At 45.5% G+C, this 13,461-nt stretch overlaps 2 protein-coding genes across 3 annotated transcripts; both read left to right on the forward strand.

Moving 5' to 3' along the window:
• The first annotated feature begins 688 nt into the window (after positions 1-688).
• On the forward strand, positions 689-4,532 carry LOC101945405 (C-X-C motif chemokine 10-like). Of its 2 annotated transcripts, none has more exons than XM_005304108.5 (4): positions 689-950; positions 2,092-2,218; positions 2,852-2,941; positions 3,719-4,532. In XM_005304108.5, exons 1-4 carry the CDS (start codon positions 890-892, stop codon positions 3,768-3,770), a joined length of 330 nt encoding a protein of 109 aa, XP_005304165.1. In that variant the 5' UTR covers positions 689-889; the 3' UTR covers positions 3,771-4,532. The 2 variants fall into 2 exon arrangements, with proteins under 2 accessions (XP_005304165.1, XP_042712275.1); XM_042856341.2 differs by having other exon boundaries at positions 773-950; positions 3,694-4,532.
• A 2,140-nt stretch (positions 4,533-6,672) lies between these two features.
• LOC135972066 (C-X-C motif chemokine 10-like) lies at positions 6,673-13,193 on the forward strand. The gene is made up of 4 exons (XM_005304109.5): positions 6,673-9,634; positions 10,409-10,535; positions 11,525-11,614; positions 12,387-13,193. Exons 1-4 carry the CDS (start codon positions 9,574-9,576, stop codon positions 12,409-12,411), a joined length of 303 nt encoding a protein of 100 aa, XP_005304166.1. The 5' UTR covers positions 6,673-9,573; the 3' UTR covers positions 12,412-13,193.
• Positions 13,194-13,461: the final 268 nt, after the last annotated feature.

The following is a 13,461-nucleotide window of genomic DNA, read 5'->3' on the forward strand; positions in this document are numbered from 1 at the left end:
GTGGAATTTTTTGTTTTTGTCAGCTGTTCCCTTTTCATTTAAATGCCTGTTTTCTCTTCAGAACAGTAAGTAGGTTTCATTTTCCGTGACTCCTAGGAAATGATCAGACCGCACATGGAATGTGTGCAGGGAGCTGTCTGGGTAATCTCACAAGTGAAACTAACCCATGGGGATTTCTTAAAGTTAAAGCCCCCCAAAATATTTCAGGAGTGGGTCAGAGAAAACAGAGTCAGATTATCTCAACTCTAGTCCCTTAATCCTAAATGTGAGTTGACTCATCTTTGGGGCTTTTAAATATTAACAGACATACTGCACTTTTTTCCTATTAGTATGTCCTTCACACTTGCATGGAAGTTGTAGTGAAAACTTTGGTTCATGTTTCGAGCAAGATTCCTAAGAGTTATGAGAAAACAGGGCACCCTTAATGGAGGGACAGGAGCTGAGATAACTTGACTCCCTTCTCACCACTCCTCACCACACACAATGTTTATTTGTGGCTTTCACTTCAAGAATTTCCCCTGTGTTATTTTTGCCTAGGAGAGCAAAAAGGCAGCTCCTCTCCCTGCACACATAGAGGCGGACGTCGATCACTTCCTAAAACTCACTGAAAGTGAAACCTAGCTTCTTTCCTTATGAGAAATCATGAATATCAATTAAAAGGGAACTATTGGCAAAGCAAAAGAATTCTGTTATCCGTTGGGACTTCCCCGCACAGATTGAATAATCTCTGGTCATTTTAGCTGTCTTGGCAATAATCAAGACCAATCAGCATGAAGGAGGGAAAAGACTTAGTGTATAAATGTACACTGGGAAACACTTTCTCTTAGACACTCCTCAATCTCTCCCAGACATCCAAGAATAATACAGAAGAACCTTCACTCTCATCACCATGAAGGGAACCTGGGCTGTCGTCCTTTGTTCACTGCTCCTGATTGCAGCTGAAATTCAAGGTAAGAGGCAGCAATATCACAAAAGACATGTAATACAGTGAGGAAACGAGAGGTGTGAGTCACTGGAAAGCTGTGTAGAATAAATGCTTGGAAATTACTTTTGTTGGAAAAAAGAGATCTCTGTTCAGGTTTGTGTTCTACTGCCGCTCGCAAACATCTGTCCGCTCTGCTTGTGTCTAGAAGGTGTGTGTTGTCCACACAGGACTCGGACTGATCAGCTTGTATGTAGCAGGGAAATGAATATGACAGTTTTCGGCAGGCTTGGATTTCTGCCCAGAGTGTCCCCTGGTTTGTAAGGGTGTGAAATCAGCCTCAGTCTATCAAATTCTGTCTTGTTTTAATCGGCAGAGGAAGACAGTTTGGACCTGACCCAAAGCACAGTGAAGTCAGTGGGAACTTTCCCACTGATTTCAATGGGTGTTGGATCAGACCCTTTGTGAGCAAAAATGATTTTAGGTCCAACTGCTCATTCACTCCCATCACTTTTACACCGGGGTGACTCCTGTTTTCCATTGACTCGCGTGAGAGCAGAATCAGGCCCTCTGACTTCAAAATTAATGAGATGAAGGCAAAAGAGTGTAGCATTTTTGTGACCAAGGCCGGCTCCAGGCACCAGGCAACCAAGCACATGCTTGGGGCGGCTCCTGGTAAGGGGCGGCCAATCTTGGTGTGGCGGGGGGCAGCGCAGAGCGGCACGGCATTCCGCGGGGGGGAGGGGCGCTCCGGTGGTGCGGCGCTCAGCGGGGGGTGCTCCGGCGGGGGGTGCTCCGGCACGCGACAGGGGGGCGGCGCTGGGGGGGTGGTGTCTGGCGGCGCGGAGCTCGGCAGGGGGGCGGCGCGGGGCGCGGCGCTCAGGGGGGGGTTCCGGCGGTGCGGCGCTCAGCGTCGGGGGGCTCGGCAGGGCGGCGCTTTTTTTTTGCTGCTTGGGGCAGCAAAAAAGTTAGAGCCGGCCCTGTTTGTGACATTGTCCTAACGTAAATATGCACATGGAAACATTGCAGGACAAATTACTCTGCAGCCCTGAGGATGAAATGGAGTGTTTTCAACCACTCCTCTTCCAACTTAAATATATTTGATTGAAGCCATCTCAGGTATCTAATATCGTTCTAATCTCTCTCTCTTCTGGGCCCATTTCTTTTAGGGCAGCTGAACTCTGGACAAAGACGTTGCAGCTGCACAGAGAAAGGTTCTAATTCCATTCAGCAAAAAGCCTTAAAAAAAATAGAAGTGTTTCCGAAGAGCTCTTCCTGTGACCATGTTGAGATCATGTGAGTAATGACTTAACCATTCAGCTGTCACCACTCCATGGGGCTGTTGTTGCAATGGCAGGAAATATGGGGATTTCTCCCCCTTTAATGTAACCCCAGGTTCTGATGTCCATCCCCGTTACAAGCAAAGCGAAGTGCAATGAGGCTAGAGACTAAGGCCCAGATCATCAGCTGGTGTGATCAACACAGCTTCATAGACCTCCATGGAAATACATCAACTGAGGACTAGCCTGGAGGGTGGGATTCTCCAGGGCTCGGTGCCTTGTTTAGTCATTGACACCTGTGCACAGTGGGTGCACAATGCTACCAGATCTGAAGAGGAGCATTTTGCACTCCCTTGCACAGGGGCCAACGACTACACAGGTTGTAGGGAATCAGGCCCTGAGACTAGATAAGAACCTAGAACCCACTTCCTAGGTGCACAGAAATACATCAGGTAGATCATTCAAATGCTTTAGCTGATTTGAGGTCTTTGGATTTTGTATTCGCTCCCAGCTCATGGGACAATGTAGCGTATTACTCAGCTACCAAGGGCCAGACTCCTGCTATTCAGACCCTGATCCCAGATAACAAAGACAATGGTGACCTTTCCATTCTATGGAAATGAATTCTGTTTTGCTTTGTTCATTTCAGTGCGACAATGAAGGTCACTGGAGAGCAAAGATGCTTGAACCCTAATTCCAAATGGGTACAGAAGATGATGACAACCCTGATCAAGAAAAGGTAAGTTTCCCATCTGTCTGCAGCGAAAAACACTCATGGGCTTAAGAGCTCACTTCAGTCTTATACATCAGTGAGACCCAACTTTGTGCTCAATTGATGGTCACCGCAGTCTCACGGCCTGTGCCTGAACCACTGCTCACAGCGTCCTCAGAAACCTGCATTTCAACTCTAGAAAATGGCAGATTTCTTGGGACACAGTATAAGCTATCTGGGGTATACAGAACACCCCTTGCAGCAATAGCCCCCCTGCTTCACGCAGAAGAGCACGTCAAATGCACTGCATTGTTTCAAAGGGAAAAACAAGTTAGTTTAAACAGCCTGTGTGTCTCAGACTCAGTACTAAACTGACTTGTGCTGAATTTTGGGGCTGTTCACCCATGTGTGGGCTTCAAAAGCTGGGAAGAATGGCCATCCATGATGCCTATTGAGAAATCACAGAATCCTTTAGGACCAGATTGTGCCACATTTACCCTCACTGAGTAACACCTTACTCCACAAGTAATCTTATAGAAAGCAAAGGGACTATTCACAGAGTAAGATGCCAATCAGTTTAACAGTGGCAGAATCTGGTCCTTTGAATTTAACCTACTGTTCTACTAAGTACTCGATGGCCCTGGTTCTGATGTGACTTAAACTGGTGTAAATCAGGAGTAAGTCCAATGGAGTGGCACAGCGTAAAGCTAGTGTGAGAGGAAAATCAAGCCCTTCTGTATGTGAAATCCCGAAAGAAACATTCTAATGAAAGGATAAAGTTCCCACTGTGTTTTATTTTGACAGGTCTTCACAAAGCACTTCACAAAGCACTCACTTCACAAAGGAGAAGAGATAAAGATCACTTCAACAGAGTAATGAGATTTTAGGATTTCAGCACTTCAGGCTCCCTTTCCAGAGAGCAGTGAACTTGTCTGTTTCCTCCACCTGGCTCTGCAACTTTTAAAATACAAATGCTGCGGCTGAGACAAGTTGTTCCCAACACAAAGTGGTTGCATCCATGAAGGTAACATCTGGGTTGTGACATCATCTCAACACAGGACATGTAGTGAGGCATCTGTAACCTCAGTAATCCTACTGGCAAACCAGTGACAGTAAAGACCCAGTTTGTCTTTGGGGTCTCCTGGTGGCTATAAGTGGTAATAGATTGCTTCTGCTTATCTAATTAGCAAATATTTCTTTGAGCCACATGGATGGGTTATCATATTATTATAATGATAACTCGGAGATAAAAATATTCTCAGGTAACACATACCAAGAATTCCAAGTTATTTTTTCTAGCAGGTTTGAAATTAATGTAATTCTTAGATATACATGTTCCATGTTAATTTATATAATATCACATATGATTGTTGTTCTAGGGTATGTGAAACATTTGTCTGTAGGCTTTATAAATAAAATTGAAGAAGGATTGTAATCTAAAACTAACCACACTCTGGGTTTAACTGATGTATAAACATTTATTACATAGATTAAATGCATCTGATCACTAGGAAATGTAATATAACAAATGACTGTAATATAATATTCACAAACATTCCTTGTGTTCGATTTCTTCTTTTAAAGATAAACCAATTAAGTGAATAAAAAATACTGAAAACTATAACAGCTGCCTTGGAATTTGTACTATGTAATCATTCATCAGCTGAAATGTCATTCATAGTGCTAGATATATTTACAGTTGACTAACTCCATCAGAGAATTAATGCTAATATCCTACCATACTAATTTGATAAAAATACATGTATAGAAAGCTTGATGCTTGCATACATTCATTCACACTACAATGAACCAATATCCAACCAATTGCACTTTCTCAAGTCCTCCTCCTACACCTCTAACACCAGAACTGCACCCCATCCCCACTCATCTACTTACCTTTCCCTGTCACCCCAAAGAAAACGCTGGAAGAATAGATAAGCATTGCAGCTTCACCTGAAGGTCAAGTCGACACATTTGGTCTTTGGTAAAGCGGGGCTGGAAAGCTACTGCCGCACTGGAGGGCACCTACCCGAAGAGGCTCTGGGCCTGATTCCCGTTTACACTGCGGCTCTTTGCCTTGGTGTGGCAGCGCTAAGGGGCTGAGACGTGCGTCCCTGATCTGTGACAGAAAGGAGCTGGTCCCAGAAGAGCAGCACAGGGGCCCAGATCCTCCAGAGTATCTAGGTACCTAATTCCTACTGATTTCAGCGGGAACTAGGTGTCCAACACCTTAGGGGAACTGGGCCTGCCGGTCCCAGCTGGAATCCCCCGTCCGCTGGCCAGGGACAGCTCTTTCCCTAATACAACAAATTCCTATTAACCGGGGACACTTTAATGAAGCATCCGACACCTATCACTGTGCTTGCCCCTAGGAGCCCCATCTCTAGTGCTGGCCTTGCTGCCCAGCACCCTCAGCAGCACACAGATACTTCCCGGAGCTTTGAAAGGTGTGGGGGGGGCGCATGTCTGCAGGGCAGCAGAGATCAAAACACTGAGCAGAGTAATCAGGGTAGGCGTGTGCGATACTGGCGGAAGCCAGTTCTGTGGACAAAAGAATCATCAGTGTCTCCACTGGCTCTTTGTCGACAATAAATGGAGGGGAAAAGACAAAAGTCTCTCCTAGGGGTGGAAGGTTTTTCTCACCAAAACTGGGCATTTTTCCTGACAAAAGTCCCATTATAGTGTTCAGAGTAGCAGCCGTGTTAGTCTGTATCCGCAAAAAGAAGAACAGGAGGACTTGTGGCACCTTAGAGACTAACAAATTTATTAGAGCATAAGCTTTCGTGGACTACAGCCCACTTCTCCGAAGAAGTGGGCTGTAGTCCACGAAAGCTTATGCTCTAATAAATTTGTTAGTCTCTAAGGTGCCACAAGTCCTCCTGTTCTTCTTTTTCCATTATAGTGTGTATGCTCTTGCTGTTTTGTCGCCAAAAGGCAGTTTTTGGCGACAAAACTTGGTAGTGTAAGCAAGGCCTAAACTGACAAACTAAATTGGAAAAAGGCACTCTTATTCTGGGATTAGTGTGTCTACACAGGGATTTATACCAGTATAACTACAGCAGTATATATATACTAGTATAATTATGCCACTAAATTCCGTACATAGACAAGCCCATACTCACTTCTTCTAAACATGTGGGTCTCGTACAGATCTTTATACCAAGCTTAGTGCTGGGGTATAACACGATCCAGTGGCTGTAAACTGAAGCTAGACAAATTCAGACTGGAAATAAAGTATAATTTTTTAACAGTGAGGGTAATTAACCATTGAAACAATCCAGCCCGGCCCTACGCCAAATGGCAAGCCAGGCGAGAAGCCTCTTCAGTGCCCCGCCCCCGACATTTGTTAAAATTTTGAACACCTTATTTTTTATTGCACTTGTAGCCCATTTCACGACTTTGATGCGTGATTTATCCCTGTCATATAAGACGATAAATTTGCATGCTAAGATCTGTACAATAAAAACAGCACCCCAAGCCCAGCGCCCCCAACTCCGGCACCCCAGGCAGTCGACGGGGTTGCCTGCCCCTAAATCCAGCCCTGGAAACAATTTACCAAATGTTGTGGTGGATTCTCCATCACTGTCAATTTTTAGACCAAGATGGGATGTTTCCCTGAAAGAGATACTCTAGCCCAAAAGGAATTATTTTGGGGAAGTTCTATGACCTGCATGATAGAAGTCAGACTAGGGTCTGGTCTACACTTAAAATTTAGGTTGGCATGGCTACATTGCTCAGGGGTGTGGATTTTTCACACACCTGAGTGATGTGGCTATGTTGACCTAACCGCCCCTGTGTAGGTGCAGCTAGGCTGACAGAAGAATGCTTTTGTTGACCTAGTTACTGCCCGCTTGGAGAGGTGCAGCGGGGTGGGCAAACTTTTTGGCCTGAGGGCCACATCGGTGTTGCAAAATGGTATGCAGGGCCGGGTAGGGAAGGCTGTGCCTCACGAAACAGCCTGGCTCCCGCTTCCTATCTGCCCCCTCAGAACCTCGGACCCATCCAACCCCCCGGCTCTTTGTCCCCTGACCGTCCCCTCCTGGGACTCCCACCCCTATCCAACCCCCCCTATCCCTGTCCCCTGATTGTCCTGACCCCTATCCACAGCCTTGCCCCCTGACAGGCCCCCACGGACTCCCACGGCTATCCAACCCCCCCCCCCCCGCTCTCCATCCCCTGGCTGGCCCCCCAGGACTCCCACCCTCTATCCAACCCCCCATCTCCCTGTCCCCTGACTGCCCCGACCCCTATCCACACCCCCGTCCACTGACAGGCCCCCCGGGACTCCTATGCCTACCCAACCCCCCCTTTCCCTGTCCACTGACTGCCCCACCCCCAGAACCTTTGCCCCATCCAACTGCCCCCTGTTTACTGTCCCCTGACTGCCCCCCAGAACCCTCCGCCCCTTATCCAACCCCCTGGCCCCCTTACCATGCTGATCAGAGTGGTTGGACTGGCTTATTGGAAAGCCTGGGAGGAGGCTGGGTGCAAGCTGTGCTGCCCATGTGGCGGCGTGGCTGCGGGGGACGGGGGACAGCAGGGGAGGGGCTGGCAGTAGCCTCCCCAGCCGGGAGCTCAGGGGCCGGGCAGGACGGTCTCATGGGCCGGATGTGGCCCACGGGCTGTAGTTTCCCCACATCTGTCCTACAGAGATGTCATGGTGGCCTGCATCTATACTGTGGGGTTATTGCGGTGTAGCTACAGCACCGTAGTTACGCTGCTATGGTCCCATATCATAGACATGGCCCAGATCATCACAATGGTCCCTTTTGGCCTTGGAATCCATGAGTCTTCTCACACAAGAAATACTCAATCCTTCAACATGCAGAGTATCCTTCGAGGCTAAAGGATTCTTCCATTTTAGTTCATTATTTTCTAGCACAATAACTTTTTTTACACCACAGTTGTTTTGTATTAATGGCAGGAAGCTCCACTACCCTTTCAGTCTCCCAATTGTTTGTTATCCGTTTGGCGTGCCACTCTAATACGGAATTCTTAGTTTATTTTAGTTAGAGTAGAAATCCCCAGATATGCTGTATCACATCAGTTGGTTTCCCACTGATGCAAATAAGATTTAGGTATGTGCTTAAAATGTTTTCCTGATTAGGGGCCTGTGAAGGGGTCAACTGGTGCCTCCTTATAGCCAGGTGTGGTATAGCAGCTCCCTCTTCACTCGGGGTGTGTATGTGTGTGTGTGTGTGTGTGTGTCCCCTGCTGGTGGCTGTTCCATCTGTGTGGTAGTCTGCCTCTTCCAGTGATGTGGCCCTCCAGCCAGGTCCCTTCAAATGTAACACTTCTTTATGTCTTAGAGTTCAGAACTATAACACACAAGAACCCCAAAACAGAAGGAGACAAAGCAGGCTGCTCCCGAGAGCAGCGAGGAACAACTCACCCTATCTTACTACAGGCTGTCTGACTGCAAACTTACTGCTGCTAGTGTTAGACCCAGCTCATGCACTTCACTACAGAGCCCTCTAGCCTGCAAGCAGAACCAAGGGAACTACCCCCTCCCCATAATTTAAAATGATAACCTACAATTTTAACACAGTTTTAATATACTACAATTTGGAACTCACTGACCCTGTGTGGTTCCTTCATATTTCATATGTTGGTGAAAGAGCAGAAAACACAACAATTGCTAAAGGCCAGAATCCAGGGCCCATACTCACACTACATAGCACCACACTCCTTGTGCAGTATCATCGAAAATATTGCCTTGTAAAATAAACTAAGTATACAGTCAACGTGGAGAAGTCACAAAAGCCAATAGTCCTGTGGAATTTTTGTCTTTGCCGGCTGTTCCCTTTTCATTTAAATGCCTGTTTTCTCATGGGGACAAGTAGGTTTCACTTCCCATTACTCTTAGGAAATGATCAGCCCACACCTGGGATGTGTGCAGGGAGCTGTCGGGGTAATCTCACAAGTGAAACTAACCCATGGGGATTTTTTAAAGATAAAGCCCCCAAAATATTTCAGGGGTGGAACAGAGAAAAGAGAGTCAGATTATCTCAACTCTAGTCCCTTAATCCTAAATGTGAGTTGACTCAGTTTTGGGGCTTTTAAATATTAACAGACATACTGCACTTTTTTCCTATTAGTATGTCCTTCATACTTGCATGGAATTTGTAGTGCAAACTTCGGACCAGATTTCTGAGCAAGATTGCTAAGAGTTATGAGAAAACAGGGCACCCTTAATGGGAGGATAGGAGCTGAGATAACTTGACTCTCTTCTCCCAACTCCTCACCCCACACAATGTTTATTTGTGGCTTTCACTTCAAGAATTTCCCCTGTGTTATTTTTGCCTAGGAGAGCAAAAAGGCAGCTCCTCTCCCTGCACACATAGAGGCGTACGTCGATCACTTCCTAAAACTCACTGAAAGTGAAACCTAGTTTGAGTCCTTATGAGAAATCAGGAATTTCAATTAAAAGGGAACAGTTGGCAAAGCAAAACAATTCTGTCACCTGTTGGGACTTTCCCGCACAGATTGAATAATCTCTGGTTATTTTAGCTGTCTTGGCAATAATCAAGACCAATCAGCATGAAGGAGGGAAAAGGCTTAGTGTATAAATGTACACTGGGAAACACTTTCTCTTAGACAATCCTCAATCTCTCCCAGACATCCAAGAATAATACAGAAGAACCTTCACTCTCATCACCATGAAGGGAACCTGGGCTGTCGTCCTTTGTTCATTGCTCCTGATTGCAGCTGAAATTCAAGGTAAGTGGCAGCAATATCACAAAAGACGAGTAATACAGTGAGGGAGCCAGAGGTGTGAGTCACTGGAAAGCTGTATAGAATAAATGCTTAGAAATTACTTTTGTTGGAAAAATGTGATCTGAGTTCAGGGTTTGTGTTCTACTGCCGCTCGCAAACATCTGTCCGCTCTGCTTGTGTCTAGAAGGTGTGTGTTGTCCACACAGGACTCGGACTGATCAGCTTGTATGTAGCAGGGAAATGAATATGACAGTTTTCGGCAGGCTTGGATTTCTGCCCAGACTGTCCCCTAGTTTGTAAGGCTGTGAAATCAGCCTCAGTCTATCAAATTCTGTCTTGTTTTAATCAGCAGAGGAAGACAGTTTGGACCTGACCCAAAGCACAGTGAAGTCCATGGGAACTTTCCCACTGATTTCAATGGGTGTTGGATCAGAGCCTTTGTGAGCAACAATGATTTTAGTTCCAACTGCTCATTCACTCCCATCACTTTTACACCGGGGTGACTCCTGTTTTCCATTGACTCGTGTGAGAGCAGAATCAGGCCCTCTGACTTCAAAATTAATGAGATGAAGGCAAAAGAGTGTAGCGTTTTTTGTGACATTGTCCTAATGTAAATATGCACATGGAAACATTGCAGGACAAATTACTCTGCAGCCCTGAGGATGAAATGGAGTGTTTTCAACCACTCCTCTTCCAACTTAAATATATTTTATTGAAGACATCTCAGGTATCTAATATCGTTCTAATCTCTCTCTCTTCTGGGCCCATTTCTTTTAGGGCAGCTGACCTCGGGACAAAGACGTTGCAGCTGCACAGAGAAAGGTTCTAATTTCATTCAGCAAAAAGACTTAGGAAAAATAGAAGTGATTCCCAAGAGCTCTTCCTGTGACCATGTTGAGATCATGTGAGTAATGACTTAACCATTCAGCTGTCCCCACTCCGTGGGGCTGCTTCTCGCAATAGCAGGAAATATGGGGATTTCCCCCCTTTAACGTAACCCCAGGTTCTGATGTCCATCTCCATATTACAAGCAAAGCGAAGTGCAATGAGGCTAGAGACGAAGGCCCAGATCATCAGCTGGTGTGATCAACACAGCTTCATAGGCCTTGGCTACACTTGCGGATTCACAGCGCTGCCGCAGCAGCGCTGTGAAGCGCGAGTGTAGTCGTGCCGCCAGCGCTGCGAGAGCTCTCTGAGGGGAATAGCTTGCAGCGCTGCGAGGGAGCGTGCAGGGCTGCAGGCGCTGATTACACTGGTGCTTTACGGCGCTGCGCTCAGGGGGGGTGTTTTTTCACACCCCTGAGCGCAGCAAGTGCAGCGCTGTGAATTGCCAGTGTAGCCAAGGCCATAGACCTCCATGGAAATACACCAACTGAGCACTAGTCTGGAGGGTTGGATTCTCAGGGCTTGGTGCCTTGTTTAGACATCGACACCAGATCTGAAGAGGAGCATTTTGCACTCCCTTGGCACAGGGGCCAATGACTACACAGGTTGTAGTGAATCAGGCTCTGAGGCTAGATGGGAACCTAGATCCCCACTTGCTGGGTGCATAGAAATACATTAGGTAGATGCTCCTAATGCTTTAGCTGATTAGAGGTCTTTGGATTTTATATTCGCTCCCAGCTCATGGGACAATGTAGCGTATTCCTCAGCTCACCGAGGGCCAGACTCCTGCTATTCAGACCCTGATCCCAGATAACAAAGACAATGGTGACCTTTCCATATTATGGAAATGAATTCTGTTTCTGGGGTGACCAGATAGCAAGTGTGAAAAATCAGGACGGGGATGGAGGGTAATAGGTGTCTATGCAAGAAAAAGCTGCAAAAATCAGGACTGTCCCTATAAAATCGGGACATATGGTCACCCTATCTGTTTTGCCTTGGTCATTTCAGTGCGACAATGAAGTCCACTGGAGAACAAAGATGCTTGAACCCTAATTCCAAATGGGTGAAGAAGATGATGACAGCCCTCATCAACAAAAGGTAGGTTTCCCATCCGTCTGCAGGGAAAAACTCTCATGGGCTTAAGAGCTCACTTCAGTCTTATACATAAGTGAGATCCAACTTCGGGCCTAACTGATGGTCACTGCAGTCTCACGGCCTGTGCCTGACCCACTGCTCACAGCGTCCTCAGAAACCTGCATTGCAACCCCAGAAAATGGCAGATTTTTTGGGACACAGTATAAGGTATCTGGGATATACAGAACCCCCCTTGCAGTAATAGCCCCTGCTTCACGCAAAAGAGCACGTCAAATGAACTGCATTGTTTCAAAGGGAAAAACAAGTTGGTTTAAACAGCCTGTGTGTCTCAGACTCAGTACTACACTCACTTGTGCTGAATTTTGGGGCTCTTTATCCATGGGTGGGCTTCAAGAGCTGGGAAATGCCATCCATGATGCCTATTGAGAAATCACAGAATCCTTTAGGACCAGATTGTGCCACATTTACCCTCACTGAGAAACACCTTACTCCACAAGTAATCCTATAGAAAGCAAAGGGACTATTCACAGAGTAAGGTACCAATCAGTTTAACAGTGGCAGAATCTGGTCCTTTGAATTTAACCTACTGTTCTACTAAGTACTCGATGGCCCTGGTTCTGATGTGACTTAAACTGGTGTAAATCAGGAGTAAGTCCAATGGAGTGGCACAGCGTAAAGCTAGTGTGAGAGGAAAATCAAGCCCTTCTGTATGTGAAATCCCGAAAGAAACATTCTAATGAAAGGATAAAGTTCCCACTGTGTTTTATTTTGACAGGTCTTCACAAAGCACTCACCGGTAAAGGAGAAGAGCTAAAGGTCACTTCAACAGCGCTTCAGTCTCCCTCTCCAGAGAGCAATGAACTTGTCTGTTTTCTCCACTTGGCTCTACAGCTTTTAAAATACAAATGCTGCAGCTGAGGCAAGTTGTTCCCAACACAAAATCGTTGCATCCATGAAGGTAACATCTGGGTTGTGACATCATCTCAACACTGTGATGGAACATCAGCCTCTCACGGCAGGACATGTAGTGAGGCATCTGTAACCTCATAATCCTACTGGTAAACCAGTGACACTAAAGGCCCAGTTTGTCTTTGGGGCCTCATGGTGGCTATAAGTGGTAAGATTGGTTCTGCTTATCTAATTAGCAAATATTTCTTTGAGCCACATGGATGGGTTATTATATTATTATAATGATAACTCGGAGATAAAAATATTCTCAGGTAACACATCCTAAGAATTCCAAGTTATTTTTTCTAGCAGGTTAGAAATTAATGTAATTCTTAGATATACATGTTCCATGTTAATTTATATAATATCACATATGATTGTTGTTCTAGGGTATGTGAAACATTTGTCTGTAGGCTTTATAAATAAAATTGAAGAAGGATTGTAATCTAAAACTAACCACACTCTGGGTTTAACTGATGTATAAACATTTATTACATAGATTAAATGCATCTGCTCATTAGGAAATGTAATATAACAAATGACTGTAATATAATATTCACAAACATTCCCTGTGTTCGATTTCTTCTTTCAAAGATAAACCAACTAAGTGAATAAAAGATACTGAAAACTATAACAGCTGCCTTGGAATTTGTACTATGTAATCATTCATCAGCTGAACTGTCATTCATTGTGCTAGATATATTTACAGTTGACTAACTCCATCAGAGAATTAATGCTAATATCCTACCATATTAATTTGATAAAAATACACATATAGAAAGCTTGATGTTTGCGTACATTCATTCATACTACAATGAACCAATATCCAACCAATTGCACTTTCTCAAGTCCTCCTCCTACACCTCTAACACCAGAACTGCACCCCATCCCCACTCATCTAC

Source organism: Chrysemys picta, chromosome 5 (assembly GCF_011386835.1).
Source record: "Chrysemys picta bellii isolate R12L10 chromosome 5, ASM1138683v2, whole genome shotgun sequence".
Classification (NCBI taxonomy): domain Eukaryota; kingdom Metazoa; phylum Chordata; order Testudines; family Emydidae; genus Chrysemys; species Chrysemys picta.